Genomic DNA, 27150 nt, shown 5'->3' on the forward strand with positions numbered 1-27150 from the left:
CACCCTGCTCTCCCTCCCCCTGGGCCTTGGGGCCGAGCCCAGCCCGTTGTGCTGAGGGTGCTTTGGTTTTAATCCCAATTAGCTGCTTCCTGGGGCTCCCGAGGGCTCCCAGGGCTGTGACTCCTCATCCCTCCTCCGACCAAAGATCAGGCACCTCTCCTTCACTTTCTAATCTGGTTATAGGTGTCCCTGCTTAGTCCAAGAGCCGGTCTGAGCCAGGGGCAGGCCTGGGAGGCTCCTGGCTGTGGCCAGGGCTGAGGGAAATCATCTGGATCTTCTTTATCCGCACTTTGCTGGGATGTAGGACACTGGCACGCCGTGGATGGGGGTGCAGGCTGCTCTCCACGGTGTGACACCGCTGCCAGGAGCTGGGGACAGCTGCTCACGGTCCCCAGACTGGCCCGGTGGCCCGGAGTGAGGTGGCAGTGCCGGCATCTGGCACAGCCCGGGCTGGGGGAGGTGGCTACACGCGGGTGCTGGAGTGATTTATCCCTATTTTTCCTTCCCAAGGCATCCAAACAAGGCCCCGTGTGCTCGGCTCACCCTCCCTGCCGGCCTGGCTCGCCTCGGGGCCGTTGCTATTTTTGGTGTAAACGTTCCTTTTTGCGGCCTTTCCCCGGGGGACGACGCTCGTCACCGGCTCCTTTATTTGCCGTGGGATGCCGGGACACAGCGCGGGATGCAGGCGGCCATTCCCGGCGGGATGGAGGGCTCGGGGAGGAGCGGCCCGAGGGGATGGGACGGGATGGGATGGGATGGGATGGGAGCGGAGCCGCTCCGTGTCTGACCCGCTGACCGGGTATTGCCGGGCCGGCCGCGGGGGGGGCTGCCTGTCTCTCTCCGGAGGATTTTCTCCCTTTTAATCCCCTCTTTCGGGATGAAAGGCTGATTGTGGGCACAATCTGTGCAGCCTGCCCACCCCAGAGCTGGGTGAGGAGAGCTGGGTCCCGGAGATCCCGGTCCCCTTCCCTCGCTGCCTCCCATCCGTCCCACGCTGCCTCGTTCGCTCCAGTGGGAAGAGTATCCACGGCCACAGTCTCTGTTTTCCCTGCCGGCCACGGGGCAGAGCAGATCCGGGGGCTTTGGATCCGCAGGGCTCCTGCCCCGGTGCTGGAAGAGCCCGCAGTGTTTCCCCGCTCGCTGAACGACATTCCCAGGGCCACCACGGCTGCCAGGATGCTCTTCCCGAGCTCCTTAAGCCTCGCTGCCCTCGTCTTGGCACGCTGAGGGGCCGGGGCAGTGACACATCCCTGAATCTGAAGCAGCCCGGCGATGCACGGGCTCCTGGCGCTGCTGCTTCCTGCTCGCCGGCATTCCCAGCCCGGATTTAATCCGCAGGGATGCTCAGGAGCTGCTCGCAGCGATTGCATAACCCACGGAACACATACGGGGGGGTGAGGCTGGGCTGGGCAGGGCTGGGATCCCACTGGGCCAGGATCCCACCGGGCTGGGAGAGCTGGGATCCCCCTGACTGGGAGAGCTGGGATCCCCCTGACTGGGAGAACTGGGATCCCCCTGAGCTGGGATCCCCTCGTCTGGAAGAGCTGGGCTCTGGGAAGGGCTGGGCTGGCACAGGGGATTCCCAGGGCAGCTGGGTCTGCAGTGGGGTCACTGCACGGGGGGACTGTGGGATGGGCTGGGAGTGAGTGTGGGAGGGGGCCTGGGCACGGCAGAGGCTGGTGATGGGGGTTTGGGGTGTTGTGACAAGTTTGGGGGAGAACTGATGGGGACAGGGGTGAGCCCAGGGCTGGAGGGATCTCTGGGGAAGAGATGAGCACAGGGATGATGCCGGGACTGGAGTGATCCCAGGACAGGGGTGACAGCAAGTCTGGAGTGGTCTCTGGGGAAGGGTTGGGAACAGGGATGAGCCCAGGACTTGGGTGATCCCAGGACTGGAGTGATCCTTGGGGCAGAATGGAGAAAGGGATGAGCCCAGGGCTGGAGGAGTCCCTGAGGAAGGGGTGAGGACAGGGATGGCCCCAGGGCTGGAGGGGTCCCTGGGGAAGGGATGGGGACAGGGATGGCCCCAGGGCTGGAGGGGTCCCTGGGGAAGGGATGGGGACAGGGATGGCCCCAGGGCTGGAGGAGTCCCTAGGGAAGGCCTGGGGCAGGAGTGGGTCTGGGAAGGAGCCAAGGAACTTGGGCCCTGGAGTGATGCCGGGGTGAGGATGTGAGGGGGCAGCCCCTGGCGCAGGTGAGGGGCTGGAGAGCAGCTGTTCAGAGGGACAAGGACTCCTCCCTTCCCCACACTGGGACCTGCTCGGGTCCTGTCCCCCGGTGGGGCTGCAGCTTCCCCAGTGCCACCACCACCCCCAGCAGCCCCAGGCTGCAAAAACCCCTCCAGCAAGGGAGGGTCGGGGTGGGAAGGGAGAGGGAAAACCTCCGGGATGGAAAAGCTCTGGATTTCTTGGAGCTTCAGCTGCTGCAGGAGGTCTCACTTGAAGCTGAACAGAGCATTTGGTTCAGCCTAAGCCTCAACGTTTTGCTTCGGTTTGAAGAGATTTTATTTGTTTAACCTGAAAATTGAAGCGATAGAGAATCTCTTGCTGTAAAACCACTCTCAGCCCTCAGTGGAAATTTGGTTTGTTAATGCTCCATCAAATCCTTCTCAGCTTCTTCTGAAACCCTTTGCCTTTTAAAATTCTTCTCAGCAACACTGTGAAAGTGGTGTAAATTCACAACTCGTTCCCACATTTGCATTTTTCACCCTAAAAAATCCCAGCTGCGAAACGTCTCCTGGTCCTGGCACCGCTCTGGACCGAAGGAGCCCTGAAGGAGCAGTGGGAGGTGCTCCTGGGCTCACCCAGCTGCTGGGGGTTCAGTTTTTAAGGGAAAACCAACCCTCCTGCATCCCGGGAACTTCAGGGGGAGTTTTCTTTCCCTTCTGACACAGCCATGAGTGGGATTGGTGTTTCCCAGGAGCCCATCCCCAGGGATGTGCTGGCTGGGCAGCTCTCCTTTGGCAGTGCCCTGGGCACAGCTCTTCCTGGCTGTCACCTCCCGGTGACAGGAGCAAGAACTGGTGGCACCTGGCACGTTTCCTGCTGTGTCCCATCCCTCTCCTCTGGGGTTTGGGGCCTGGGGCTGCCCCATAGGAAGCTCAATGGGGCTCCACAGACTGGACTGGGGCAGGTCTTGCTCTTTCCTTTGGAAGGAGGTTTTTTTGGATGATTCCAGGTCCTGAGGCCATGGCAGAAGGTGGCTGAAGGCCAGGGGATGGAGGCTGGCTGAGGGCCAGGGGACTGAGGCTGGCTGAGGGCCAGGGTATTCATCCGGGCTGGCTTTGTGGGAGGTTTGGCCTCCTGGGAGGCTCCAGGGTGGGTGTTCTGCATCGAGGGGACAGTGGGAATGGGAACACGCTGGTGGCCTTGGCTGGGAAGCTCTAAATGCCACTGAGCACCTCTGGAGCTGCAGAGCAGTGTCTCCTGTCACTGGACATCAAACCAAACGGGTAAATATCGGGATGCTGCGTTTTTCCTCATGCGAAGCACTTGGAGAGGCCGGGAATGTGGCCTGGGATGTGCTTCCCCACCGACCTCCTGACGCTGCCCTCTCCCTGGCCGGGTTTGGGTGGGAAGTGCCCCGTGCCGGAGGTCCCAGCAGCGGGGCTGGAACTCTGGCTCCATCCCCACCCCTGTGCCCCCATCCCCCCCCCTCTGCACCCCTCCCCATCCCCGTGCCCCCTGACGCCCCGTCCCCGCAGGAGTTCGCGACGCTGACGCGGGAGCTCAGCGCCTGCCGGGAGCAGCTCCTGGAGCGCGAGGAGGAGATCTCGGAGCTGAAGGCCGAGCGCAACAACACCCGGGTAAGGGCGGGGCCGTCGCTGTCCCGGGGATGTGGGACCCCCCCAGCCTGGTGGTGACCCCCCCTCCTCTGCCCCCGCAGCTCCTGCTGGAGCACCTGGAGTGCCTGGTGTCCCGGCACGAGCGCTCCCTCCGCATGACCGTGGTCAAGCGCCAGGCCCAGTCCCCGTCCGGCGTCTCCAGCGAGGTCGAGGTGCTCAAGGCTCTCAAGTCGCTCTTCGAGCATCACAAGGCGCTGGATGAGAAGGTGAGGCGGTGTCACACTCGATGTTACACCCCGCAGTTTGAGCTGTGAGCTCTGCCCAGAGCGCTTACGTTTTAAGGCTTTTTAAAAGCCTTTTGGTTTGTCATAGCCTTGAATTCGCATCCGGAGGAAGAGTCACACGCTCTCCTCTAAGAGAAGTTCTTTTAATTTAGTGAGGAAAAGAAGGTGTTTTGGCAAAAGGTTTTACAGGAGTTAAAATGCAACCAAGGAAAAATGTTTTGCTAAGACACCCAGCGCAAAGACCCGTTCCCCAGGATCGATACACCAGCTTTAGTAAAACACAGCTCATGGGTTTTAAGTTGCCCACAAGGGAAAGGAAAGAGTAAAAGAAGAAAACAGATTAAAAGGGTAAAGAAAGAGAGAAGAAAGGGAGAAGGAGAAAGATGAAAGGAAGGTCAGAATTCCATGTATGTGTCCACTGAGTGACAGTTTTCGCAGGGTATTTATACCCTTGACCAAACAACTTACAAAGTTTTATTTTAAAGGTGCATTCATACAGAGTCGGTACACGACAACTTGCAAAGTTTTATACTTACTATTAAATAGTCATTATAATTACATGTATATTTTAAGACCAATAGGTGACTACTTTTGTGTTAAAATATCAATTACTGTTTGCTGAAGCTCTTTTCTTGATCTTACACCTCATTTTGTCGGGAGGGCAGATCCTTACTGGCCTCTCTTGAGCTCTTCTCTTATCTGGTCACTGGGGGAGTTTTCTGTTTACAAGCAGTTACAATCTGGTATTTATTCAAACCAAACTTATGGTTACATTTTACAAATTTATACTTGTGCTAAGGGCAGCTGAGTGCTGTAGGCCTGGAGCCTCAAGTCCTTGTTTCATGTGGAACCCTTCAGGAGGAAGGCCTTGGATACCCCAAAGCTGCCCCCGGGAGCTGGGGGGCTGCCAAGGGGGTTTGGGGCTGTTGGGGACGGGGAGCTCCCCCGAGCCCCTCCTGGGGGCTGGCACTGGGCACTCTGGGTCAGCCTCTGCACTGTGGCTCTTGTTCCTCCTGGTTCCTTTGCCTCAAGCATCTCCTCCCTCTGCCAGGGGATGTCTCCAGGCTGTCCTGGCCACAGATCTCCCAGAACTGGCCCAGGCTCTCCCTTCCTCCCCCCCCATGGGATGGGCTGGATGATGCTGAGCCTGTGAATCCCCCCGAGCCTGGCAGGGCTGGGAGCTGGCCTGGATCCTGGGCACCCTCCTCGTGGATCAGTAACGGCCTCTCCTGTTGTTTCCCACTCCTGCAGGTCCGGGAACGCCTGAGAGCAGCCCTGGAGCGAGTGGCCACCCTGGAGGAGCAGCTGGTGGACGCCCATCGGCAGGTGAGGGGCACCTGGGCACCCCCCCCGGGCCCTTCCTGGGGCACTGGAGCTGCTCCCCGGGACATTCGTGGTTGAAGTTGCTCAAACACCACCCTCAGCTGGTCGTGCAGATCAGAGGGATGGTGTTTGGGCCTTTCTGGTGGGAGGCTTTTGTTCTGAACTCGCTGCTTCCATGAAGGATTGTCTGTGTTTGAGGGAACCTTGCAGAGGTTCTGGGAGCCTCTGTCTCCCCGGCGAGGTTCCCCCTGTTCTTTTGGCTGTTTGGAGTTCATTTCACTGACACAAACCAACCTGAGTCTGAATTGTTTCAGGGGACTGAGGGTGACTTGGGATCTCCCTGCTTCAGCAGAGACCCAAACCTTGCTTCTCCAAGCCCCTCACCTTGCATTCCCCACCTTTTTCCTTGTTGGAGCCCTGGAATGGGGACCTTGCTGTCCCCAGCCTCCAACCCTTTTCATCCTGGAATCCAGAATCCCAGAGGGGTCCCTGGCGTGGGCAGGGACACCTTCCACTATCCCAGGTTGCTCCAAACCTCCTCCAACCTGGCTGTGAACACTTCCAGGGATGGGCTGTTCCTGGAGAGGCATCAACCCTGTTTTCCTTCCTGAAGTTTGTGCCCGGCCACTGCTGCCCAAAGGGAAGAGCCATCCCTCAGCCTGGCCAAGTTCTTCTCCTCTTTCCAGTTCCCAGGATAAGTCTGGTGGTGCTTCCTCAGGCTCCCAGGTCCCTCACCTCGCAGGGACCACTCCCCATCCTCTCCCCCCAGAGCAGGACATGATGTCAGTGTTTGTCCCCTGCTCCTGCCGGACCAGGTTTCAAACCTGTTTGGCTGCCAACCCGTAAAATGAGCTGGGAGCCCTGGGATACAGGGCTCAGATCCCTGAGATACAGGGCTCAGATCCCTGAGGACTCCCCAAGAAAACCTCCCTCAGTGCTCACCTTCACAGCCCCTCTGCCTCCCTCTCTCTTGGAATCATGGAATCCTTAAGGTTGGAGAAGACCTCCAAGACCATCGAGTCCAACCTTTGACCAAACACCCCCATGACACAGAACCATGTCAGGAAGTGCCACTTCCATGTGTTTTTTGGACACTTCCGGGGGTGGGGACTTGACCACTGCCCTGGGCAGCTGTGCCAGGGCCTGACCACCTTTTCCAGGAAGAAATTTCCCCCAATATCCAACCTAAACCTCTCCCGGAGCAACTTGAGGCCATTTCCTCTCCTCCTGTCCCTTGTTCCCTGGGAGCAGAGCCCGACCCCCCCCAGCTCCCCCCTCCTGTCAGGGGGTTGCAGAGCCAGAAGGTCCCCCCTGAGCCTCCTTTTCTCCAGGATGAGCCCCCCCAGCTCCCTGAGCAGCTCCTGGTGCTCCAGCCCCTTCCCCAGCTCCGTTCCCTTCCCTGGACATCCTCCAGCCCCTCCGTGTCTCTCTTGTTGTGAGGGGCCCAGAGCTGCCCCCAGGACTGGAGGTGTGACCCCACCAGTGCCCCATCTCTGCTGCCCAGCTCCATGGGTTGATCCCTGTTCCTGGGCAGGTGGCAGCTCTCCAGCAAGGAGCCGTGCGGGAGGCCCCGGCGGGAGAGCGGGATGAGCCCAAGGAACCAGCCCCGAAGCTTCCCTGGAAGGTGAGAGCCCAGGAACCCCTGCTTTGACCACACTCAGGGAGGACATAGTTCCTCCAACCCCCTGTTACGGCTCCAGGGGGTGCTGAGAACCCATTTTCCCTCTCCCTTGGGTCCGACCCCCTGGGAAATGCCCTTCCTGGTGGATCCAGCCCATTCCAGAGTGGTGTCAGGATGCTCCCAGGGGCTCTGCTTCCCAGAGCTCGCAGAATCCCAGAATGGTTTGGGTGGGAAGGGACTGTGAAGACCATCCCATTCCAACCCCCTGCCATGGGCAGGGACACCTTCCACCAGCTGCCCTGGGAAGCCCTCAACCATCCCCATTCCACTGTGCCTGTGGAAGCCCCATCCCTGGCCAGAGGAGGCTGTTCCCAGGGGGTCCCAGAGCACCGTGTCTCCACTCCCACCCCTCCCCCAGATCCCTGCAGGGCCACACTGCCCTGTTGTGTGGCTGCAGGCGATGCCAGAGCCCGGGAGCTGTGGGGCAGCCTGGCATCCCCTTCCCTCTGTGCCGCCCTGCAGCGACTCTCCAACGGCTCCGTGCACCCGGAGGACGAGGTCGGGCGGGTGGTGGAGCTGCAGGAGCTCCTGGAGAAGCAGAACTTCGAGGTGGTGCAGGCCAAGGAGCGCATCTCTGCTCTGGCTGCCAGCGTGGCTGAGCTGGAGGAGGACCTGGGCACCGCCAGGAAGGACCTCATCAAATCCGAGGAGATGAGCAGCAAGTACCAGAGGGACCTGCGAGAGGTGAGCCACTGCCTCCCACTCTGCCAGGCCTGGGATCAGCAGCATCCAGGCTGGGAAGGCCCTGGAAGTCCTGCTGCCTGTGGGGTGTCCCCCAAAAGAGCCCCTGGCCTCTGGGACACTGTCCCCAGGTCCACCGGGAGGACTTCCCTGAGGTGAGAGGCAGACCTGGGGCAGTGAGCTGTGTCCCTGCTAGAAGGTTTTCCTGGGATTGCTTGACTCCCCCTTTATCTCTGTCCCACTGTCCTGCCCCTCATCCCTGTCCAAGGCAGGCTTTTCCCCGTATTCTTGGACTCAGGGTGTCCCAGGCTCACTGGGTGTCCCAGTTATTCCCATACTGGTGGTCACAGATCAGGATGTGACATTCCCCAGGCCCTGGCACAGAAAGAGGACATGGAGGAGAGGATCACCACGCTGGAGAAGCGCTACCTGGCAGCCCAGAGAGAGGCCACCTCCATCCACGACCTCAACGACAAGCTGGAGAACGAGCTGGCCAACAAGGAGTCCCTGCACCGCCAGGTACCGGGGCCGTGCCCGCGGGCTCCCCGTCACCCCGGGAGCTGGGAGTGGGCGCTGGGGGTGGCTCAGGTGAGCAGGCACCCACCCTGGCTGTCCTCCAGTGCGAGGAGAAGGCCCGGCACCTGCAGGAGCTGCTGGAGCTGGCGGAGCAGAAGCTGCAGCAGACAATGCGCAAGGCGGAGACGCTGCCCGAGGTGGAGGCGGAGCTGGCCCAGCGCATCGCCGCCCTCACCAAGGCAAGGGGAGGGGGCACCGCGGGGCAGAGACGGGGGGAGGGCGGGAACCTGCAGGGATGGAGCCCTGGCAGCCCAGGGCACCCCGTGCTCATTCCCAGCTGGGGCTCCTCTGTCCCCTGCCGGCCCCGGGGCTGCAGGGACGAGGCACCGCTTTGAAATCCTCCACGTGTGGGGTTTGCTCAGAGATGGCCCTGCTGAGACCACTGGGACCACTCTGGGAAGAGGAGGAAGAGGAAGGACCAGGCTGGGTGTGGGAGGGTGCAGGCCTGGAGGGGGGCGGACGTGGCCATCCCTGCCCTTCCTGGGTGCTGGAATGGTGCTCAGTCCCTCTCAGGGCACCTCCAGCTCCTGTCACTGTGCTGGCAGGGCTGGTTTGGGCTCCCAGTGAGTGGGAGAAAGGTGCTGCATCCCAGGAAGGATGTGGATGCGTGGATGGATGGAGGGATGTGGGAGGGCCCTCGTGGTTCTGGGGAGCATCATCCGAGAGGGCTGCTCTGCTTTTCCCAGGCAGAAGAGAGGCATGGGAGCATCGAGGAGCATCTCCGGCAGCTGGAGACCCAGCTGGAGGAGAAGAACCAGGAGCTGGCCAGGGTAAGTGCTGCCCCTGCAGTCCTGATCCAGCCTTGGCTGTCCTTCCCTTGGCACCTGGACACCTGGGCACCCCCGGTGTCTCTGGAGCAGGGCGGGGAGAGCAGTCTGGGTGAGCCTTTTCCATCCAGGACCTCTCAAACTGGAGCCACACAGGAGCTCATGGCACTCTCTGCTGTGGTTTCCCCCTCTCCCAGGCATCCAGGTCTTTCTGCCAACATTCCACACCCACTCCTCTCCAGCAGCTCCCCCTGGGGCAGGCTGGGACCCCAAACGCAAGGGGGAAGGGGAGACTCCACCTCAGGAGCAGGATCAGCAGGATCCAAAGGGCAGGGAGGCTGGGCTGCTGTGCCAGGGGCTGCACAGTCCCTGCTGTGCTGCTTGGCCAGTGCCTGGGCTGTCCCTGCAGGAGCTGGGATGCCCTTTTCTTGGGCATTATGGATGTGTCCCTGGCGAAGCCCCTGCTGGTTTTGTCCCAGGACAGACATTTGCAAATCCAGAAGTCCAGCATCCCTTGGGGTTTGGGATGTGCCCCAGTGTGGCTGTTCCTGGCAGATGCACAGCTGGATCTTTCTTGAGGGTCAGGCAGGCAGGATCTCCTTGAATCCTGTCCTCTCTCCCGTTCATCCCTGGCTGGGAGTGTCAGAAAACCACAACAGGGCTGGAAGGGGTGGATTTGTCCCCAAAAGCTGGGCTGGGTGGGGCAGCTCTGACCCCACGGCAGGCAGGGGATGGCAGAGGGGCACTGAGGCCCTCAGGGCAGGAGGATCAGCCCCTCTGGTCACCGCTTGCTGCCCCAGGCTCGGCAGAGGGAGAAGATGAACGAGGAGCACAACAAGCGGCTCTCGGACACCGTGGACCGGCTGCTGAGTGAGTCCAACGAGCGGCTGCAGCTGCACCTCAAGGAGAGGATGGCAGCCCTGGAGGAGAAGGTACTGCCTGGGGGGCAGGGGGGCCTCTGGGGGCTGTGAGGGGGGTCTGCAGCCCCTCTGGTGTGGAGCTTCGCCTGCCCACGGCACAGGGTTGGAAGTGCCCGTGCAGGGATGGAGAAATGAGCACATGCAGGACTCCGGCCCTGTGGGAGAACAGGGAGCTGCTCCACGGCTCACCCCGGCCTGGTGAGACCCACTTTCCACTGCCCTCCACCTCCCTCAGCAGCAGGACTTGTCCTGCTCCGTTCCCTCCCTCCCCTGTGTCTCTGCTGGCACGGCCTCGGTGCCACCCATGCCCGGCTGTTGGAGCAAATCCCAACTGCATTTTGCAGGAAAAAAATGCAGCATTCATCCTGTCCCACTGCCCACCCCTTCAAACCCTCCTGTCCCCCAAACCCGGGCTGATGTGTCCTCTCCAAGCCAGGGCAGTGCCCCTGAGCAGCCTCCCAGCCCCCACCCCACTCTGGGGAACGGGGTTTTCCTTGGAGCAAAGCAGCTGGAGCTGCTGCTGCCCCAGTGTGAGTTCAACCAGCTGGAGATCAGCTGGCTCCGGGCAGGGATTCACCTCCCAGTGCCAGTGGGAGGTCAGGCCTTGGTAACTCTGCTCCCTTTGGGTTCCTGCAGGGCCCAGACTCCCCTAAGCCAGCCAGGGCACACAGGGCTCCATCCCCCCGATGGCCCCAGGCCTGGCTCTGTGTCCCTGCTGCTATCCCCTCCTGTCCCACCCACGTGTCCAGTCCTTCAGCAGTGTGTCCAGTCCTTCAGCAGTGTGTCCAGGGGCTCTGGATAAACAGCAGGACCACAGGGATGAGCCCAAACCCCACCCCAGCAAGTCACAGGGACCAGAGTGGTGGCACCTGCTCCCCGGCCTGGTGCCACCCAGAGAGCTTCTCCAGGTCTTTCATGGGAAAAAAAGCGATCCTGTTTGACTTCCAGCTTTCCTCCCCCCCAAAAAAGAGCACCAGGGCAGGCAGCTGCAAACTCCACAGGGGAGGTTTAGATGATACTAGGATAAAAAAACCAATTCACAGAAGTTTTATAGCATTGGCACAGGCTGCCCAGGGCAGGGGTGGGGTCACCATCCCTGGGAGGGATCAGCAAACGCAGGCATGTGGCACCTGGGGACAGGGTTTGGGGCTGAACACGGCAGCGCTGGGGGAATGGTTGGACTCGGATCCCAGAGGGCTTTTCCAACCTTTTCCCAACAATTCTGTGGTTCTGTGAACATACCTGCTCTCTCCCCTGGCTTGGATGTAGGGGACACTTTTTCCCTGGATCCAGCTGCCCGAGGAGGAGCCGAGCTCCTCTCACACACAGTTCTAACCCTCGAGCCCTGCCCATCCAACCCCTCGTCCCTGTTTGCCCTCCCTGCCTGGGTTTGGGGCAGGAGATGGTCCATGGCCACCCTGCCTGAGGGGCAGGATCTGCAGAGGGGACCTGGCCAGGGGCAGGTGGGTGTTCCTGCAGCTCAGGGAGCCTTTGCCACCCCTGTGCCCAGTGCCCATCCCACAGAGATTCCACTCTGGCCATTCCTGGGCCGTTTCCTAAACGGTCTCTCTTTTTCTTTCCTCTTTTTGTTCCCTTTTATTTTCTTTTGGTTTATTTTTAAAAGAACACATTGTTACAAGAGCTGGAAAACACCCAAAAGCAGATAGAGGAACACCAGCACGACAAGGTAAATGAGGCTGCAGGGAGCCTGCCCCAGTGGCTGCACTTCCTCACTCCAAACCCCAGGTTAGGGGCGGTGGCTCCTCCCGAAGTGCCCTAGTTTTGGAGGAGCTGGGATCCTGGAATGCCCAGCAGCAGGAGGGCACAAACTAACCCATGGCAGTGGCTGGATGGAAGCTGCCACCCACCTCCCTGGAGACCCCCAGGGCGGGTCCCTGCCAGGCATGTTTGGTCCTGTCTCCCTGTTTCTGTCACATTCGTCCATCCCCGACTTCCCAAGGCCTGGGGGGCTTTGCCCATGGATAGAGGAGGGATCAGGCAGCAATACCCCCTTCCCCTCGAGGCTTTCTCAAACATAGGGGGGATCAGCTCCACGCCCAGCCTGCAGGAGCCCTGGAGGTCTCACGCTCTGAGCTAAAGCATCTGAGTATGACCTGCATGAACTCCCATTGGCCCGTGCTGGAAACCTGAAGGTTGTTGCAGCTTTTGGAAGCTTTTGGCAGCAATGGGAAGCTTTTGGGATGTGCCTCATGTCTCGTGCATGGCTGGGGGGCTGGGGGTCTGCTCTCCTCCTTGGCCAAGGCCTCGCTGCCCCAGATGCTCCAAGGACTCGTGTGACACTGTCGGGATGTCACCTGCCCTGGCTCAGCCTGTTTGCCCCCTGACTGGATCCTGCTGTGCAGGAGAGCCCCCTCCCCTCTCTCCTTCCTTGCCTGCAGCCTCCCCTCTCCCATCTCCCAGTGCAGGCACAGCTTCCCCCTGGGAATGGGGCTGGCAGCAGGAGGGGCAGGACCAGCAGCACGTTTGGCTGGTGGGTCCCTCCCTGCTGGTCCTTTGCCAAGGGACAAAGTGCAGTGTGGAGAAAACCAGAGCATCCAACTGGGACCAATTCTCCTTCATCTCCCAAACCAGCATGGCTTGAGCACACACACATCTGTCTGTCTGTCCTGTGACCCCTCCCCAGCATCCTCCTCCTCTGTGCCTGCATGAGCTGTTTCTTTACTGTCCAAGATGCTTTAAACCTGGGGTGGGGATTTTTGAAGGGAATATATCCCTGGCAGTGGCCCAGGATGTGGATTCCCTCAGTCCTGGCAGCTCCTCAGAGCCAAACCCAACCCCTGCCTGTCCCGTCTCGCCCCGAACAGCGGCGACTGTCCGACGAGATCGACAAGCTCAGGCTGGAGGTGGATCAGCTCAAGACCAGGAGTGGGACCTTCGTGGAGAGTGTTCACTCCAGGTAAGAGCCAAGCCCCTGCCCCCCAGCTGTGGGGGTGTTTTGCTTTAGGGGACCCCAAGGTGCTGTTGGCATCAGGCACTGCTGGTGGCTCTCAGGGCAGGCTCAGCTCCAGCCCTGCAGTGCTGTCCCTCCTTGGATCTGCCCTGGATCTAAACACAGACTGTTTGGATCAGCTCAGCCCAGTGAATGGTCCAAAATTTGCTCTTTTAAGGGTGAAAAACCACTGGGATTTGTTTCTTTTTCTGCACAAAGGGCTTGGGGGTTAATTTTCCACGAAAGCTGGATGTTCACCAAAGGCCTTTCCCCCTGTGGTGTGCAGGGGGAGAAAGAGGAATCGTTTTTGAGGTGTTGCAGGTCAAACAGAATGAACTCCATTTTTCCCCCTCCTTTCTACCATGGTCCTCCCACACCCTTTCATTTAAAGTCTCTGGGAGATGGAGACGTCCCAGCCCAGAGCTGCTGGAGCAGAGGTGAGTCCGTGGAGTCTCAGCCTCCAGCACTGACTGGGATGCCCAGCAGGAAAACAGGGGGTGGAAAAGCAGGTGACAGCTCAACGTGCACCCCAGGGTGCTGCTGCAGCCGCCTGGGACAGCACACCCTCTCCTGAGCACTCTCAGCGTGGGTTCAAGACACCGAGGGGTCAATGGGAGCAAAGTTCCCCTCTCAGGAAGGCTGGAAAAGCTGGGAAGGAGCCACTGAGATCAACCTCAAACCTGCCAGCAGAGTGCAAGGTCTGTCATGGAGAGAAGAAAAGGGGAGAGTGAGGAAGAGCCTGTGAGGATCAAGGTTGGCTGAGTGCTGGAGGAGAGTCTGGAGCACTTGTGGGACCCCTTTGGGTCTGTGAGAGCAGGGTGGACAATCCAATGGGGCTTTTTTAATATTTCTTGGAGGAAAAATCAACAGAAATCTGGAGCTGCAGAGTAATCCCCCAGCTAACATGTCAGCTTTTGCCTGAGGTACCTTTGTCTGGTCTTAGCTGGGGAGCAGCTTTGTCAGCAGCTCAAATCCCCCCTGGAACTCGAGCTGTGCCTTTGCCTGCACAGCCCAGGCTGGCACAGCCCAGCTGCTCGTGGGGGTGGTTTTGTCTGGGCTCACTGGGGAGCCCAGCCCTGGGTCTGCCCTGCAAACCAGGCCCACTGTGATGGGCAAACACGACCTGCCTCGGACACCTGCTTTTGTGACCTGAAATGCAGCTTAAATTCAATAAACCTCGTGGCTCCTGTGGGAGTGTGTGCAGGGGGGAACGGCCCCGAGCCCCTGGGTGGGTGCTCAGGGCAAGAAGGAGCAGCCAGGAAATGTGGAGACATGGATGGAGTGCCAGGAGTGGCAGGAAGTGTCCTCGTGTCCAGCAGCCTCTGCCGTGCCCTGCCTGGCACAGGAGCTGCTCCCCAGCATGGAGGAGGAGGAGGAAGAAGTTCCAGCTGGTTCCTGCTGGGAGATCCCAGACAGTGCTCGTGTCCTCACACCTGAAAGGTGCTTCCAGTGGCATTTTGTTCACGGAATTATGGAATCATTAAGTTTGCAAGAGGCCTCCAAGGTCAAGTCCAACCTTTGTCCAAGTCCCATTCCCACTAAATCCTCTCTCCAAGTACCATGTCCACTCGTTTTTTGAACACTTCCAGGGGTGGCAACTCCACCACTGCCCTGGCAGCCTGTGCCAGTACTTGGCCACTCTGTCAGTGAAGAAGATTTTCCTGATACCACCCTGAACCTCCCCTGGTGCGACTCGAGGCCGTTTCCCCCTGTCCTGTCACTTGTTCCCCCATCGGGGTGTTTTTTCATGAAAATGTTGAAGGAAACAGAGAAAGGAGAGGAGCTCCCTGGCTGGCCCCTGTGGTGCACGTGGGGATGGAGAAGACACAGGTTGTGCTGTGGGTGTTGGGAGGTTTGAGCTGTTCTGGAGGGGGAAAGGCAGGAGGAGCCTGTTCAGCCCCCCCTGCACTGGGGGATTTTGGGGACAACTGGCTGGATTCCCCCCTGGGGTGCCCAGGATGGGGAGGGAGCAGCCTGGGAGGGCCCAGGGCAGAGCTTCCTACAGCCTGTGGGAAAGGTGGAGTCTCCTGAGGGGAGAATCATTGGGATCTGCAGCTTCCTCCCAAGGGGCAGCTCCAACCTCTGCTCTGGGTGAGATTGGGCAGGGACAGGACCCAGGGAATGGCTGGAGCTGTGCCAGGGCAGGCTCAGGTTGGATCTCAGGAAAAGGTTCTTCCCCCAGAGGCTGGTTGGGCACTGCCCAGGATCCCCAGGGCAGTGGGCACAGCCCCAAGGCTGCCAGAGCTGCAGGAGGGTTTGGACAATGCTCTCAGGGGCAGGTGGGATTGATGGGGTGTCTGTGCAGGGCCAGGGGTTGAATCGACGATCCTTGGGGGGCCCTTCCAGCTCAGGATTTTTTATGACTCTATGAGTCTCTGAGCACATCCCCAGGGCCAGTGGGGTGGGAATGGGACACTTTTCCCAGAGCCGGGTTTTTCCTCCTTTCCAGCACCGCTGGGATGGGCATCCCGGAGTGGCCTCATCCTCCTGCTCTGTTCCGAGCAGCCTGGGCTGCCAGGGGGGCAGCCTGGGCACCCTGGCACAGCAGAGCAGTGCCCACCACAGGGCTCTCTGTCCCCAGGTCCCACATGGGCAGTGCCACAGACCTGCGCTTCCCGCTGGTCCACGCGCCCGCCGAGCCCTTCGGAGCGGCCCCGGGGCTGCCCCGGGCACAGAAGGGTCGGTTCGCTGCCAGGAGGGAGGAGCCGGCCAAGGTAACCCGGGTGGGGCGGGGGGGGGGGCTGGGATCTGCTCCTGCCTGGCATCCTGGCATCGTGGGGCTGGGATCTGCTCCTGCCTGGCGTCCTGGCATCGTGGGGCTGGGATCTGCTCCTGCCTGGCGTCCTGCTCTCATGCGTCCTGATTTGGGGATGTGGGGCAGTTCCCTCTGCCTGGTGTGTGGGTGAGGGAGATAAGGAAGGAGTGCTGGTTTAGAAGGAAACCAGTGGGAGAAACAAACCCAACTCGAGAGAGATCCCAAGTCAGAGTTACAATTCACTAAAATGATTGCAGTAAGTGCAATGATACGGAGAAAACTGGTTTTAACCCCCAAAGACAGATGTATAACCCAGCACCCTGGGGCAAGAACAGAGCAGTGTTCATGAGCCCCTGTGCTGAGCTCCACGTGGCCCCCCCAGGGGCAAAGGAAAAGGAAAGGAAAGCTGTTGGTCAGGATGGTGGGCACAGTTCTGTTGGAGTTCTGGTCCTCCTCTGGATCCACCAGTGGTCCCAGCAGTGCCCAGACCCACAGAGTGTCTGTGCTCAGGTTGAGGTGGGGATGCCCAGTGCCTCCCCCAGGGCGGGGACTGTCCCGAGGGGGGATTGAACTCTGTGGGCCCTGGGATGTTTTTGGAACCTTTGATGCTCTGGGTGGCTGCAGCTGCCCCTTGTGCCAGTCCAAGGTGGCCCATGAGCAGAGATGAGCCCTCGGGCTGGGGGTGAAGGTGCTGATGCTTCCCTGGAGGGGAGTTCCCAGGGCTGAGCCATTGGTGTGAGGACAAAGAAACGCTGCCCTGCCTGCAGGGTTCTGAGAGCCTGAGGTGTCAGGTGTGCCCTGGGCAGCTGCTGCAAACAGTCCCTTTGTTACCAGTCCCTCAGCAATGGCACAGAGGGTGTAGCACACACAGGTTTGGTTATCCACAGGGTGATAAACTGGTCCCTGTGACTGGTTCAGAAGGGTTTCCCTTGGGGTCACACTGAGCTGTAACTCCTGTGTGGAGAGGGCTCCAGTCTGGCTTTTCAGGGGTGCCATGTAGGACCAGTGGCCCTTGTCCCCCCCAGGACTGGGAGCAGGCCCAGGCAGGCGCTGTCCTGGCCACAGGGCCCCACAGCTTCGACAGCGACCCCGACATCTCGGACGTGGACGAGGACGACCGCGAGACGCTCTTCAGCTCCATGGACGTGCTCTCCCCTGGGGGGCACTCGGATGCCCAGACCTTGGCCATGATGCTCCAGGAGCAGCTGGATGCCATCAATGAGGAGATCAGGTAGTGACCGTGGCTTGTGCCCTGCCTTGTGCTGAAGTGTCTCTGGGGGGGAGTCAACGAGCTGCCAGAAGGTGGGAGGAGTCTCTGATGCCCTAAAATTGAGGTCTTGGTGCATCTTCAGCCAGGGAAATGGCTCCAGAACATCCAGCCACAGGGCTTGGTCCTTCCTGCCCATGGCTCCTTGTCCCTCAGCTGCACCACTGCTGGATCACGGGGTTGTTATTTTAAAAAAGACCCCCATGAGCATTAAAAGAACCCACGGTGTGTGTCAGCCCTGGTTTCTGTGGATCCTGGTGGATCTCGCTGCCATTCCTGGAGACTGGGGGGGCTCAAGTCACAGCACCAGGGTGCATTTCCCCCAGGGAAGGGATGTCCTGTGGCCGGGAGGGGTGAGCTGACCCCCTGAGCCCCCTCCCACTCCCCCAGGATGATCCAGGAGGAGAAGGAATCCACCGAGCTGCGTGCGGAGGAGCTGGAGACGCGTGTCACGAGCGGCAGCATGGAGGGCCTCAACCTCACCCAGCTCTGCAAGAGGGCCTCCATCCCCACCTCCCTGACCGCCCTGTCCCTGGCCAGCTCGTCCCCCCCCCTGAGCGGCCGCTCCACGCCCAAGCTGAGCTCGCGCAGCGCGGCGCAGGACCTGGACCGCATGGGCATCATGACGCTGGTGAGGGCCCGGGGGGTCCCGGGGGCTGGGCAGGGGGTGTGTGACTGTCTGGGGTGGGAGCGATGCCCTGGCACCCTCAGGGCTGTGTGTGTGGGGGGGTGGAGCGAGGGTGCCCGTGGTTGTGTCTCTAGCCTGGCACGCCTGGCCCCGGGCCTGCTCTGCTGGGGGGGTTCTCCATTAACTGCCCCCCTTTCTGTGTCTCTCTCGCTTTCCCCCTTGCAATCAGCCCAGCGACTTGAGGAAGCACCGGAGGAAACTGCTAGTGAGTGGCTCCCATCCCGTTGGTTTTTGTCCAAGCCCTTTTTCCAGCCTGCTCCTGGCTCTGCCCACGCTGGGTCAGGGGGCAGCAGGCGCGGGATGGAGCTGGGGGACCCCAGGGATTCGGCAGGAGGATCATGGGGATCCCCAAAGGTGCTTGGACACGTTCCCACCGGCAGCCTGGGGGGTCTGGCAGGACGTGGGGAGGTTCAGAAAGCCACTGGGTCCTCAAACATTGTGTCCCCTCTGGCGTTTGGGACGTTCCCATCTGTGCTCCTCAGAGCCCTCTGCTCAGGGCCAGCAGCTTCTGTCTCCACACCCTGACCTGGACCATGGGGCTGCATCCTCTCACCTCCCTATTCCCAGGATCTTGGCCACATGGCCACATCCTCCCCATGCTGGAACCATTGCCAGAGCTCTTGGGCCTCTGGAACCATTGCCAGGGCTCTTAATTCAGGCCAATCCCGGAGCGTGGCGAAGCCTCAGGGCTCTGGTGGCTCTTTTGGCCATGCCTCCATGGAGCAAGAGAGAGGCAGGCAGCAGGGCAAGGATGGAGCTGGGCTCTGGCTGCCCCCCCTCACGGCCTCTCCACTTGTTCAGTCGCCCGCAGCTCGGGACGAGAGCCGGGAGGACAAAACCACCATCAAGTGCGAGACGTCCCCGCCTTCCTCGCCCAGGGCGTTGAGGCTGGAGAAGCTGGGCCACCCTGCTCTGAGCCAGGAGGATGGGAAGGGGTAAGTGGAGCACCCCTGGGAGGTCACCCTGGTGCCTGCTCCCTTTGTTTGGGGACGGACATGGGGCACGGGTGGGATTGTGAGCCGGGCTGGGTTTTGTGCCCTGCTCAGGAATAACCTCCAGGCTTTGCTGTTCCTCTCCCTCCTCTGTCCCCAGCTCGCTGGAGGATCAGGCCAGCAACCCCAGCAGCAGCCAGGACTCCCTGCACAAGGGCTCCAAGAGGAAGGGGATCAAATCCTCCATCGGGCGCTTGTTTGGGAAAAAGGAGAAGGGTCGCTTGATCCAGCTGAGCAGAGAAGGGGCCACGGGGCAGGGTCTGTGACAGCCCCATCCCTGCATGTGGTGCCAGGCCCTGCACCCTCCCAGCCTGCCTGGCCTTGGGGTGTTCCTGGGGGACAGATGGAGGGGCAGGGACACCCCTGCTGCTTTGGGATTGTTGGGGGGGTTTGGGACCTGGTGCCTTCTCCCCGTGGCCGGAGCGTTGGTGTCACCTCTGGTGCTCTGCCAGAGCTGGGGGGTGGGTGGTGACCCCCCATCCCTGAATCTGTGATGTCCCCAAACCTGCTCCCCTCCCTGTGGGACCTCGTGGGGTTGGCAGAGCCCTCTGATAGGAGCTGTTTTTCCACTCCCAAATCCTTCCCTGCTCCCACGCTGAGCATTTTGAAACAGGAGGGGTGGCAGCTGGGAATTCCCTCGGGCTTCCCAGGGAGGCAGGGGAGCCTTGTGGTGGGTTGGATGTGGAGACTGTCCCTCCTGTGCTGTGACTGTGGGGACAGTGGCAGCACCCACACTGGCCCTGGGGGATGTCACACTGACCCTGGGATGTCACACTGACCTGGGGGTGTCTTCCTTCCCCCCACAGTGGTGCTGACTGACGCGGAGGGGAGCATCCAGGACCCCCTGGGCCTGGGCAAGCTGGGAGCTCAGGCCGAGAAGGATCGGCGCCTGCGGAAGAAGTGAGTGAACTTCCTTCCCTACCCTGGCAGGAAAAGGATGGCTGGGAAGCCATGGTGTGGATCTGGGAGTTGCTGGGAAGTCCTCTCATCTTTGCCCTCCCTCTAGTCCTGTTACCTCCTTCTGCCTCCAGCTGGTTCTCGCTGCCCGTGGTCTGTTCCCTTTCAGGAGCTGCTCCCTTCCCCCCCAAACCCCCAGTAAATCACTCCTCTGCTTCTTTTCCTCCCAGGCACGAGCTCCTGGAAGAGGCCCGGAGGAAAGGGTTGCCCTTTGCTCACTGGGATGGCCCCACTGTCGTGTCCTGGCTGGAGGTGAGGCAGAGCCTGTTGTTGTCCCCACACTGTCACCACCGGGCTGCGATCGCTCCCCCAGCACTCCCAGTCCCACCAGGCTTGGTCCAGGCACTGGTGGCTGCAAATCCTAGGGGAGCAGAGGAGATCCCCCAGATCCCTCACAGGGTCTGCAGAGCTGTGGTTTGAGGAGAACTTTGGGTTAGAGCCCAGGTCTGGTGAGGAGCAGCTGAGGGAGCTGAGAAGGGTCTGGAGCAGCAGGAGAACTCAGGGAGCTGGGGGGGCTCAGCCTGGAGAAAAGGAGGCTCAGGGGGGACCTTCTGGCTCTGCAATTCCCTGACAGGAGGGGGGAGCCAGGGGGGGTCAGGCTCTGCTCCCAGGGAACAAGGGACAGGAGGAGAGGGAATGGCCTCAGGCTGTGCCAGGGGAGGGTCAGATTGGATGTTGGGGAAAATTTCTTCCTGGAAAGGGTGCTCAGGCCTTGGCAGGGGCTGCCCAGGGCAGTGGTGGAGTCCCCACCCCTGAAAGTGCTCAAAAAAACCCATGGATGTGGCACTTGGGGCCGTGGGTTAGTGGTGACACAGCAGTGCTGGGGGAACAGTGGGACTTGGTGATCTCAGAGGCCTTTTCCAACCTGAGTGATCCCATGGAAGGCTGAGCTGTGCCCAGCACACACAGGGCTGCCCATGGGCCACCTGCACAAGGTCCAACCATAAAGAGCCCATGTGAGGCATCAACTTGATACTGAGCTTCAACTGGGGTGGCTCAGGGGGCAGTGGGGGGGGTCAGTGGGCAATGGGGTGGGGCAGTGGGCAGTGGGGTAGCTCAGCCAGGCAATGGGGTGGAGCAGTGGGCAGTGGGATGGCTCAGCCAGGCAGTGAGGTGGCTCAGTGGGCAGTGGGGGGGGGTCAGTGGGGTGGCTCAGTGGGCAGTGGGGGGGGGTCAGTGGGGTGGCTCAGTGGGCAGTGGGGGGGGGTGAGTGGGCAGTGGGGTGGATCAACCAGGCAATGGGGTGGCTCAGTGGGCAGTGGGGTGGCTCAGTGGGCAGTGGGGGGGGGTCAGTGGGATGGGTCAGTGGGCAGTGGGGTAGCTCAGCCAGGCAATGGGGTGGCTCAGTGTGCAATGGGGTGGGGCAGTGGGCAGTGGGGGGGGGGGGGGTCAGTGGGCAGTGGGATGGGTCAGTGTGCAATGGGGTGGGGCAGTGGGCAGTCACCACTGTGCCCTGTCCCGGCAGCTCTGGGTGGGGATGCCAGCCTGGTACGTGGCCGCGTGTCGCGCCAACGTGAAGAGCGGGGCGATCATGTCGGCGCTGTCGGACACCGAGATCCAGCGGGAGATCGGCATCAGCAACGCCCTGCACCGCCTCAAGCTCCGCCTCGCCATCCAGGAGATGGTGTCCCTGACCAGCCCCTCGGCACCGCCCACCTCCCGCACGGTGAGTGACCCTGCCCTCACAGACCCCACAACAGACCCCCATAGACCCCCACAGACCCCCACGACACCCCCTGACCCTCACAGACCCTCCTAGACCCCCACAGCATCCCCTGCCCCTCCTTCCCCTGGGAACCACGGTGTCCATCCACAGTCCTGGAGTTCCAGGCGAGCGTGGCCACGGAGGGGGAGATGTTCCCTCCTGGACCAGGTGATGTTCCCTCCTGGACCATCAGCCCAATCTCTGGCACAAAGATCATTTCTGGCCGTCCAGTGGGAAGCCCTTTCCTGCCCCGACGCTCCTCTCCTCGCTTGGGTTGTCAGCAGGAGCTGAGCCCTCCTGCGAGGAGCAGAACTCAGGGACTGGCTGCCCTGGAGAGGATAAAACCCCATCCAAACAGCCCCAGTCCAAACCTTCACCATTTACGGGGTCACACACACAGGTTTTTCAGTCATTTCAACACGAGCCTTTTCCTGGGACCACGTGAAGTTCCTGGGGCAGCCAGAGCAGCTGCAGACCCTGGGTGGGATGGAGGGGTCGTGTCTCGTGCTGGTCCCAAAGCCCTTGAGGGGTTGGCGGTGCCCCAGTGATGCCAGGACATGTCTGTGGAACAGCAGCTGGCAGGAGGAGAGGCCCTGGGCTGCTGTGCCCCCTCAGATGGCTCTGTCTGGGGTCACGGCTGCCAGGGACAGGCCCAGGGGCTCCAGGAGCATCCCCCAACATGCAGAGGGAGAGGAAGGGAGATGAAAGAGAGATGAAGGGCTTTTGTTTGCAGTGCTGTTGGTGGTGCTGGTGGCAGGGGCTGGACATGAGCCCGGGTGGCCAAGAAGGCCACAGTGGCACCAGGGCTGTGCCAGCAATGGTGTGACCAACAGGACCAGTGATGTCCCCTGTGCTGGCCCTGCTGAGACCCCCCCTGGAATCCTGGGGGCAGTCCTGGGCCCCTCCTGACAAGAAAGACACAGAGGGGCTGGAGGATGTCCAGGGAAGGAAACAGAGCTGGGAAGGGGCTGGAGCAGCAGGAGCGGCTGAGGGAGCTGGGGGGGCTCAGCCTGGAGAAAAGGAGGCTCAGGGGGGACCTTCTGGCTCTGCAACCCCCTGACAGGAGGGGGGAGCTGGGGGGGGTCGGGCTCTGCTCCCAGGGAACAAGGGACAGGAGGAGAGGGAACGGCCTCAAGTTGTGCCAGGGGGAGGTTTAACTTGGATATTGGGGAAAATTGCTTCCTAGAAAGGATGCTCAGGCATGGGCAGGTGCTGCCCAGGGAGGTTTGGAGTCCCCACCCCTGGAAGCATTCAAGAAGCAAGCAGATGTGTCACCTGAAGACGTGTGAACGTGGTGGTGGTGCTGGGCTGATGGTTGGGACTCAATGATATTAATAATTCTGTAATTCCACGATTTGATGATGTTTGTGAACCCTGAGGCCACAGCTCTGTGGTGGTTCCCTCTGACCCCTCTGCTGTTTTCCCTGCAGTCCTCTGGAAACGTCTGGGTCACCCACGAGGAGATGGAGAACATGGCAACCTCCACCAAGACGGTGAGGCCGAGCAGCCCCGAGCTCACCGAGCTCTGGGTGTGTGTTCATGCCCCAAACCCCAGGAGGGAAAGGGATCTCTGCTGCCTCTCGTGTGCCAGCTCTTGGCCAGCACCCTGCACCTGCTTAGAAACCACCTCTGAACCTTTGATATCCCAACAATTTCTAGAACTGGCTTTAAAACCATCAGATGCATTTTCGTTTGTCGAGCCCCGTGGGTTTGTAGGGCATCCTGTCTGTCAGCTGGGACTTAAAGGCAAAAAGCAAGAGAGATCCCAAGATAGACACATGAGATTGAGTCCCTGCATCATTCTGCACCCGGAGAAGCCTCTGCCTCACATCCTGGTGACCTCAGCACACCCAAATATTGTCCCTGCTACCTGTCCCTGCTGCTTCCTGACGGCTCGGGGTCCTCCAAAGGGATGCGGCTGCTCCCCCAAAAGCTCTGGCTCCGTTAGAGACGTAGCCACGCTCCCCTGTCTGCAACTTAATGACCCTGTGGCTCAGAACAGGGGCAGCATTTTGGATTTGTTGTGTGAATGTTGTTTGTTGCTCCCTGGGTTGGAGCAACCTGGTCTGGTGGAAGTTGTTCCTGCCCAGGACAGGGTGTGGAATGAGAGGAGCTTTGAGGCCCTTCCAACCCAAACCACTCTGGGATTCTGTGATTTTGGCATTTTATTGAAGCTTTTTTCTGCTGTTTGAGCAGCACAGACCTGTGACTGGCAGGTGCTTTTTGGGTGGGAGGGCTCTGAGGTGTGGCAGGGAGGTGACACTGTCCCCTGGCAGGTTTTGTGTGGAAAACCAGCCCAGCTTGATAAGGAAGCTACAAAATCATTCAGTTGGGTTGGGCAGCCCTTCTGGGGGGTGGTGACCCAGGAACTGAAGTTTCTCTCTGCATCCATCTCACCTGGGGGGACACGAGAACTCCCCAATTTCCCAGGGAAGGCGCAGGAGCCCCGGGGTCGGTGCTGCCTCCAGCCCAAACCTCCTCCTGTGTCCTTCCCTGGTTAGAGAGGGGGTGACACCCGGGCCTGGTGGGGTTGGTGACAAGGCCGAGGTGGCCCCTGGAGCCACCCCTGTCCCCTCCTGGTGCCGCTGTGCCGGGGGGTCCCCGCTCAGCACGCGGCAGATCCTGCCGTGGGCCGGGCACTGACCTGTCCTGTCCTTTCTGTTGACATGCTGCATGTGTCACCCCTAGGACACAGAGGAGGGCAGCTGGGCACAGGTGAGGTCCCCGTGTCACCCCTCCTGGGGCGGTGCATGGGGGGGGTGGGAGGGGGAGCTGGACATTCCTGGGGGGAATGTGGGGCTCTGATGTTCCCTCAGTGCCTGTCGGAGTCTGAACCTGCACCCTGGGGCTGCTCCAGAGCCACCTTTCAGGGGCCGGGTGTGCTCCTGGCACCTTGCAGGGTCCTCTTCTGCTCCTGGCAGTGGCTTTTCCTGGGACCTGCTCTGTAAGATCCGGACTCTCTTTTAAGAACCCCCCACTGGGAGCAGCTTTTCTTTTCACCTATTTTACATTTACTTTTCACCTGTTTTGTAGCCCCCAAGTCCATACAGACCATTTTAATGACCCAAAAAGGTGGGAGGAAAGAGTCCTGCTGGAATCCATCCTTTCTGTTATGTCACTCTCAAATGTTTTGCTGTTATTCTGGTGGATTTTATTTCATTTTTGGACCCAGAACCAGTTTGCAGTGAAAGTGAGCCAGTTTGGGGGTTCTGCCCAAAACTGACCTTTTTTTTTTTGTTTTGAAGCCATAAAATAAAGATTCTTAAAACAGAGGTTCCTAAACATTGGTTGGGAATGCACTGGAACCTATTTCTCAGTTGGTTCAGCTTTCAATGAATGTGAATTTTCCAGAAGCAGCTGCTCACAAAAGTCCAGCTATTCCTTGGGCTGCTGCCTTGTCTCCTCGTGGGACATCAGCAGACACAAGCCATGGCCCACAGGACTGTTCCCTCTGGGTTAAACCCCTCTGGCCTGGGGTTGGGCCTCGGGACAGTGACCTGAGCTGAGCCACCTCCCTTCTCCTGGGATTTTCCAGCTCCACCAGGTCCAGGGTTCTCCCAGGCTTCTCCATTTGCTTCTCCACAGACCCTGGCCTACGGGGACATGAACCACGAGTGGATTGGGAACGAGTGGCTGCCCAGCCTGGGGCTCCCCCAGTACCGCAGCTACTTCATGGAGTGTCTGGTGGACGCCCGGATGCTCGACCACCTCACCAAGAAAGACCTCAGGGTGCACCTGAAGATGGTGGACAGCTTCCACCGGTGGGTGCCCCGCACTGGGAGGGCCCTGGAGTGCCCGTGGAGCAGAGCAGGGGGGATCTGAGGGATCCTCCCCTGCCTTGGCCGGCCCTGGATGGCTCCTCTGGGCTGGACTCGCCCTCTCGAGTTAGGACTCTCGGCTCTGATGGGAGTTGTTCTCCTTCCTCACACTCCCTGCTGCACAACTGCAGAGGGACTGAGCCTTCTCCTGGCTGTGGAGCAAACCAGGGGCAGGAATTGGGGCTCGTCCCACCTGGAGTCCCTCTGGCAGCAGAGCAGCCCTGGGGGAGAGGGCTCGTGCCATCCCAGCCACTGCTCCCACACCCAGCCCTGTCCCAGGGGTCCCAAACCCCCCTGACCCACAGGGATGTGTCCGTGGGCCTCCACATCCCAACCACTGTTCCAACACCCTGTCCTGGGGTTCCCCCACCCCCTCTGCCCCACAGGGATGTGTCCATGGCCCTGCCATGTCCCCCCTGCCATGTCCCCCCTGCCCCTGGAGCCTGGAGCAGCCCCCCAGGCTGGTTCTCCCCTCCCTCTCCCCCACCCAGCACTGTCATTGTTTGGATCCAGGGGCTCCCAGGCAGCTGGGACAGGGTGGAACCGATAGAGTGGGGAATTGCCGTGGAAGGGAGGGACATTCCCCATTTTCCAGCTCCGGGTTCTGCCTGTCCCGAGCCATCCCTGACCCTCAGCACCCATTGGGCACAGAGAGGGCAGGCGGGGAGGGGGGCCCTGCTCGGGTCCTTGTGGTGGCCCTGAGCCCCCGAGGTGGAGGTGACACCTCGTGTCCCTGCAGCACCAGCCTCCAGTACGGCATCATGTGCCTCAAGAGGCTCAACTACGACCGCAAGGAGCTCGAGAAGAGGAGAGAGGAGACCCAGCATGAAATCAAAGGTCAGCACCTGCACACCCTGTCCAGGAAAAGGAGGAGGGAAACCTCCCAGGAGATCCCCAGCCATGGTCCCTCTCCCATCCCCTGTTTTTAACCTCCCAGGAGATCCCCAGCCATGGTCCCTCTCCCATCCCCTGTTTTTAACCTCCCAGGAGATCCCCAGCCACGGTCCCTCTCCTGTCTCCTGTTTTTAACCCAGTATTTCTGAGTTCTCCAGGGGAGAACTCCCTTCAGCATGTCCCCAACATGCAGCTGACCCGTCAGGCACAAGGAGGGAGGAAGGGTGTGAGGGCAGCAAAGACCCAGTCTGAGCATCAGATCCCCTCCTGCCCGTTCCAGATGCTCAGCACACGCCCCCAGCTCGCTCAGCCTCCCCTTCCCGGCTGTCCTGAGGTTCCCTGCACATCTGGCTGCTGCTTGGATTACATCTCGTTACTGATAATACCCCTAATTACACCAGCAGCTGGGGGTTCTTAGGATTAATTTGCACAGTTGTTTTCTGCCCGTTATTCCAGCCTTTGGTTTGGGAAGTTGAAGGGAGCTGCTCCTGGCACTCGAGCTCCCGGCGCTGCTGGCTCGGGAAGGAGAGTCCCAGGGTCAGCCTGGGGCACGGGGAAAAGCCCTCAGGACACCCTCAGATCCCCTCACAACCACGAGAGCACGTTCTGGGGTGGCCCTGAGACGTGCCCTGGCTCCTTCGCAGACGTGCTGGTGTGGACCAACGACCAGGTGATCCACTGGATCCAGTCCATCGGGCTGCGCGAGTACGCCAACAACCTGGTGGAGAGCGGGGTGCACGGGGCCCTGCTGGCCCTGGACGAGAACTTTGACCACAACAGCCTGGCCCTGGTGTTGCAAATCCCCACCCAGAACACACAGGTAGGAGCAGCATCCTTGGGGGTTTTGGAGGAGGGTGGCCAGTGTGGGACACGGCTGTGGGGTGACCCCCCCCGGTCCCACCAACTCATCTCTGCCCTTCAGAGCAGAGCTCTCTGCTGGCACAGGGGCTTTTCTGGCATCCTCAGGCTTTTTCTGTCACTCTCAGGCTCTCCTGGGATGGGATTTTTGGCTGGAAACACATTCCCCTTGGTGGGCAATGCTCACATTTTGGTTCCTTTCAGGCTCGGCAGGTGCTGGAGAGGGAGTTCAACAACCTGCTGGCCCTGG

The 27150-nt window shown here is 60.5% G+C and overlaps 1 protein-coding gene across 1 annotated transcript in view; it reads left to right on the forward strand.

The window, feature by feature from the left end:
- PPFIA4 (PTPRF interacting protein alpha 4) overlaps window positions 1–27149 on the forward strand; it is a gene marked incomplete at its 3' end in the record, with an annotated part of 62498 nt that extends 35349 nt beyond the window's left edge. Inside the window, exons 3-28 of the mRNA XM_064635633.1 lie at window positions 3704–3805; window positions 3886–4050; window positions 5320–5394; window positions 6926–7015; window positions 7535–7756; window positions 8126–8272; window positions 8374–8508; window positions 9016–9099; window positions 9897–10028; window positions 11641–11703; window positions 12842–12933; window positions 15548–15680; window positions 16747–16952; window positions 17379–17619; window positions 17846–17881; window positions 18478–18611; window positions 18769–18926; window positions 19475–19568; window positions 19796–19877; window positions 21091–21291; window positions 22761–22823; window positions 24019–24045; window positions 24916–25091; window positions 25888–25985; window positions 26687–26862; window positions 27105–27149. Coding sequence (XP_064491703.1) covers window positions 3704–3805; window positions 3886–4050; window positions 5320–5394; window positions 6926–7015; window positions 7535–7756; window positions 8126–8272; window positions 8374–8508; window positions 9016–9099; window positions 9897–10028; window positions 11641–11703; window positions 12842–12933; window positions 15548–15680; window positions 16747–16952; window positions 17379–17619; window positions 17846–17881; window positions 18478–18611; window positions 18769–18926; window positions 19475–19568; window positions 19796–19877; window positions 21091–21291; window positions 22761–22823; window positions 24019–24045; window positions 24916–25091; window positions 25888–25985; window positions 26687–26862; window positions 27105–27149 — 3177 coding nt within the window. The remainder of the gene's footprint in view (window positions 1–3703; window positions 3806–3885; window positions 4051–5319; window positions 5395–6925; window positions 7016–7534; window positions 7757–8125; window positions 8273–8373; window positions 8509–9015; window positions 9100–9896; window positions 10029–11640; window positions 11704–12841; window positions 12934–15547; window positions 15681–16746; window positions 16953–17378; window positions 17620–17845; window positions 17882–18477; window positions 18612–18768; window positions 18927–19474; window positions 19569–19795; window positions 19878–21090; window positions 21292–22760; window positions 22824–24018; window positions 24046–24915; window positions 25092–25887; window positions 25986–26686; window positions 26863–27104) is intronic.
- Window position 27150: the final 1 nt, after the last annotated feature.

This window comes from Pseudopipra pipra, chromosome 25, assembly GCF_036250125.1.
Source record: "Pseudopipra pipra isolate bDixPip1 chromosome 25, bDixPip1.hap1, whole genome shotgun sequence".
In the NCBI taxonomy this organism is placed as follows: Eukaryota; Metazoa; Chordata; class Aves; order Passeriformes; family Pipridae; genus Pseudopipra; species Pseudopipra pipra.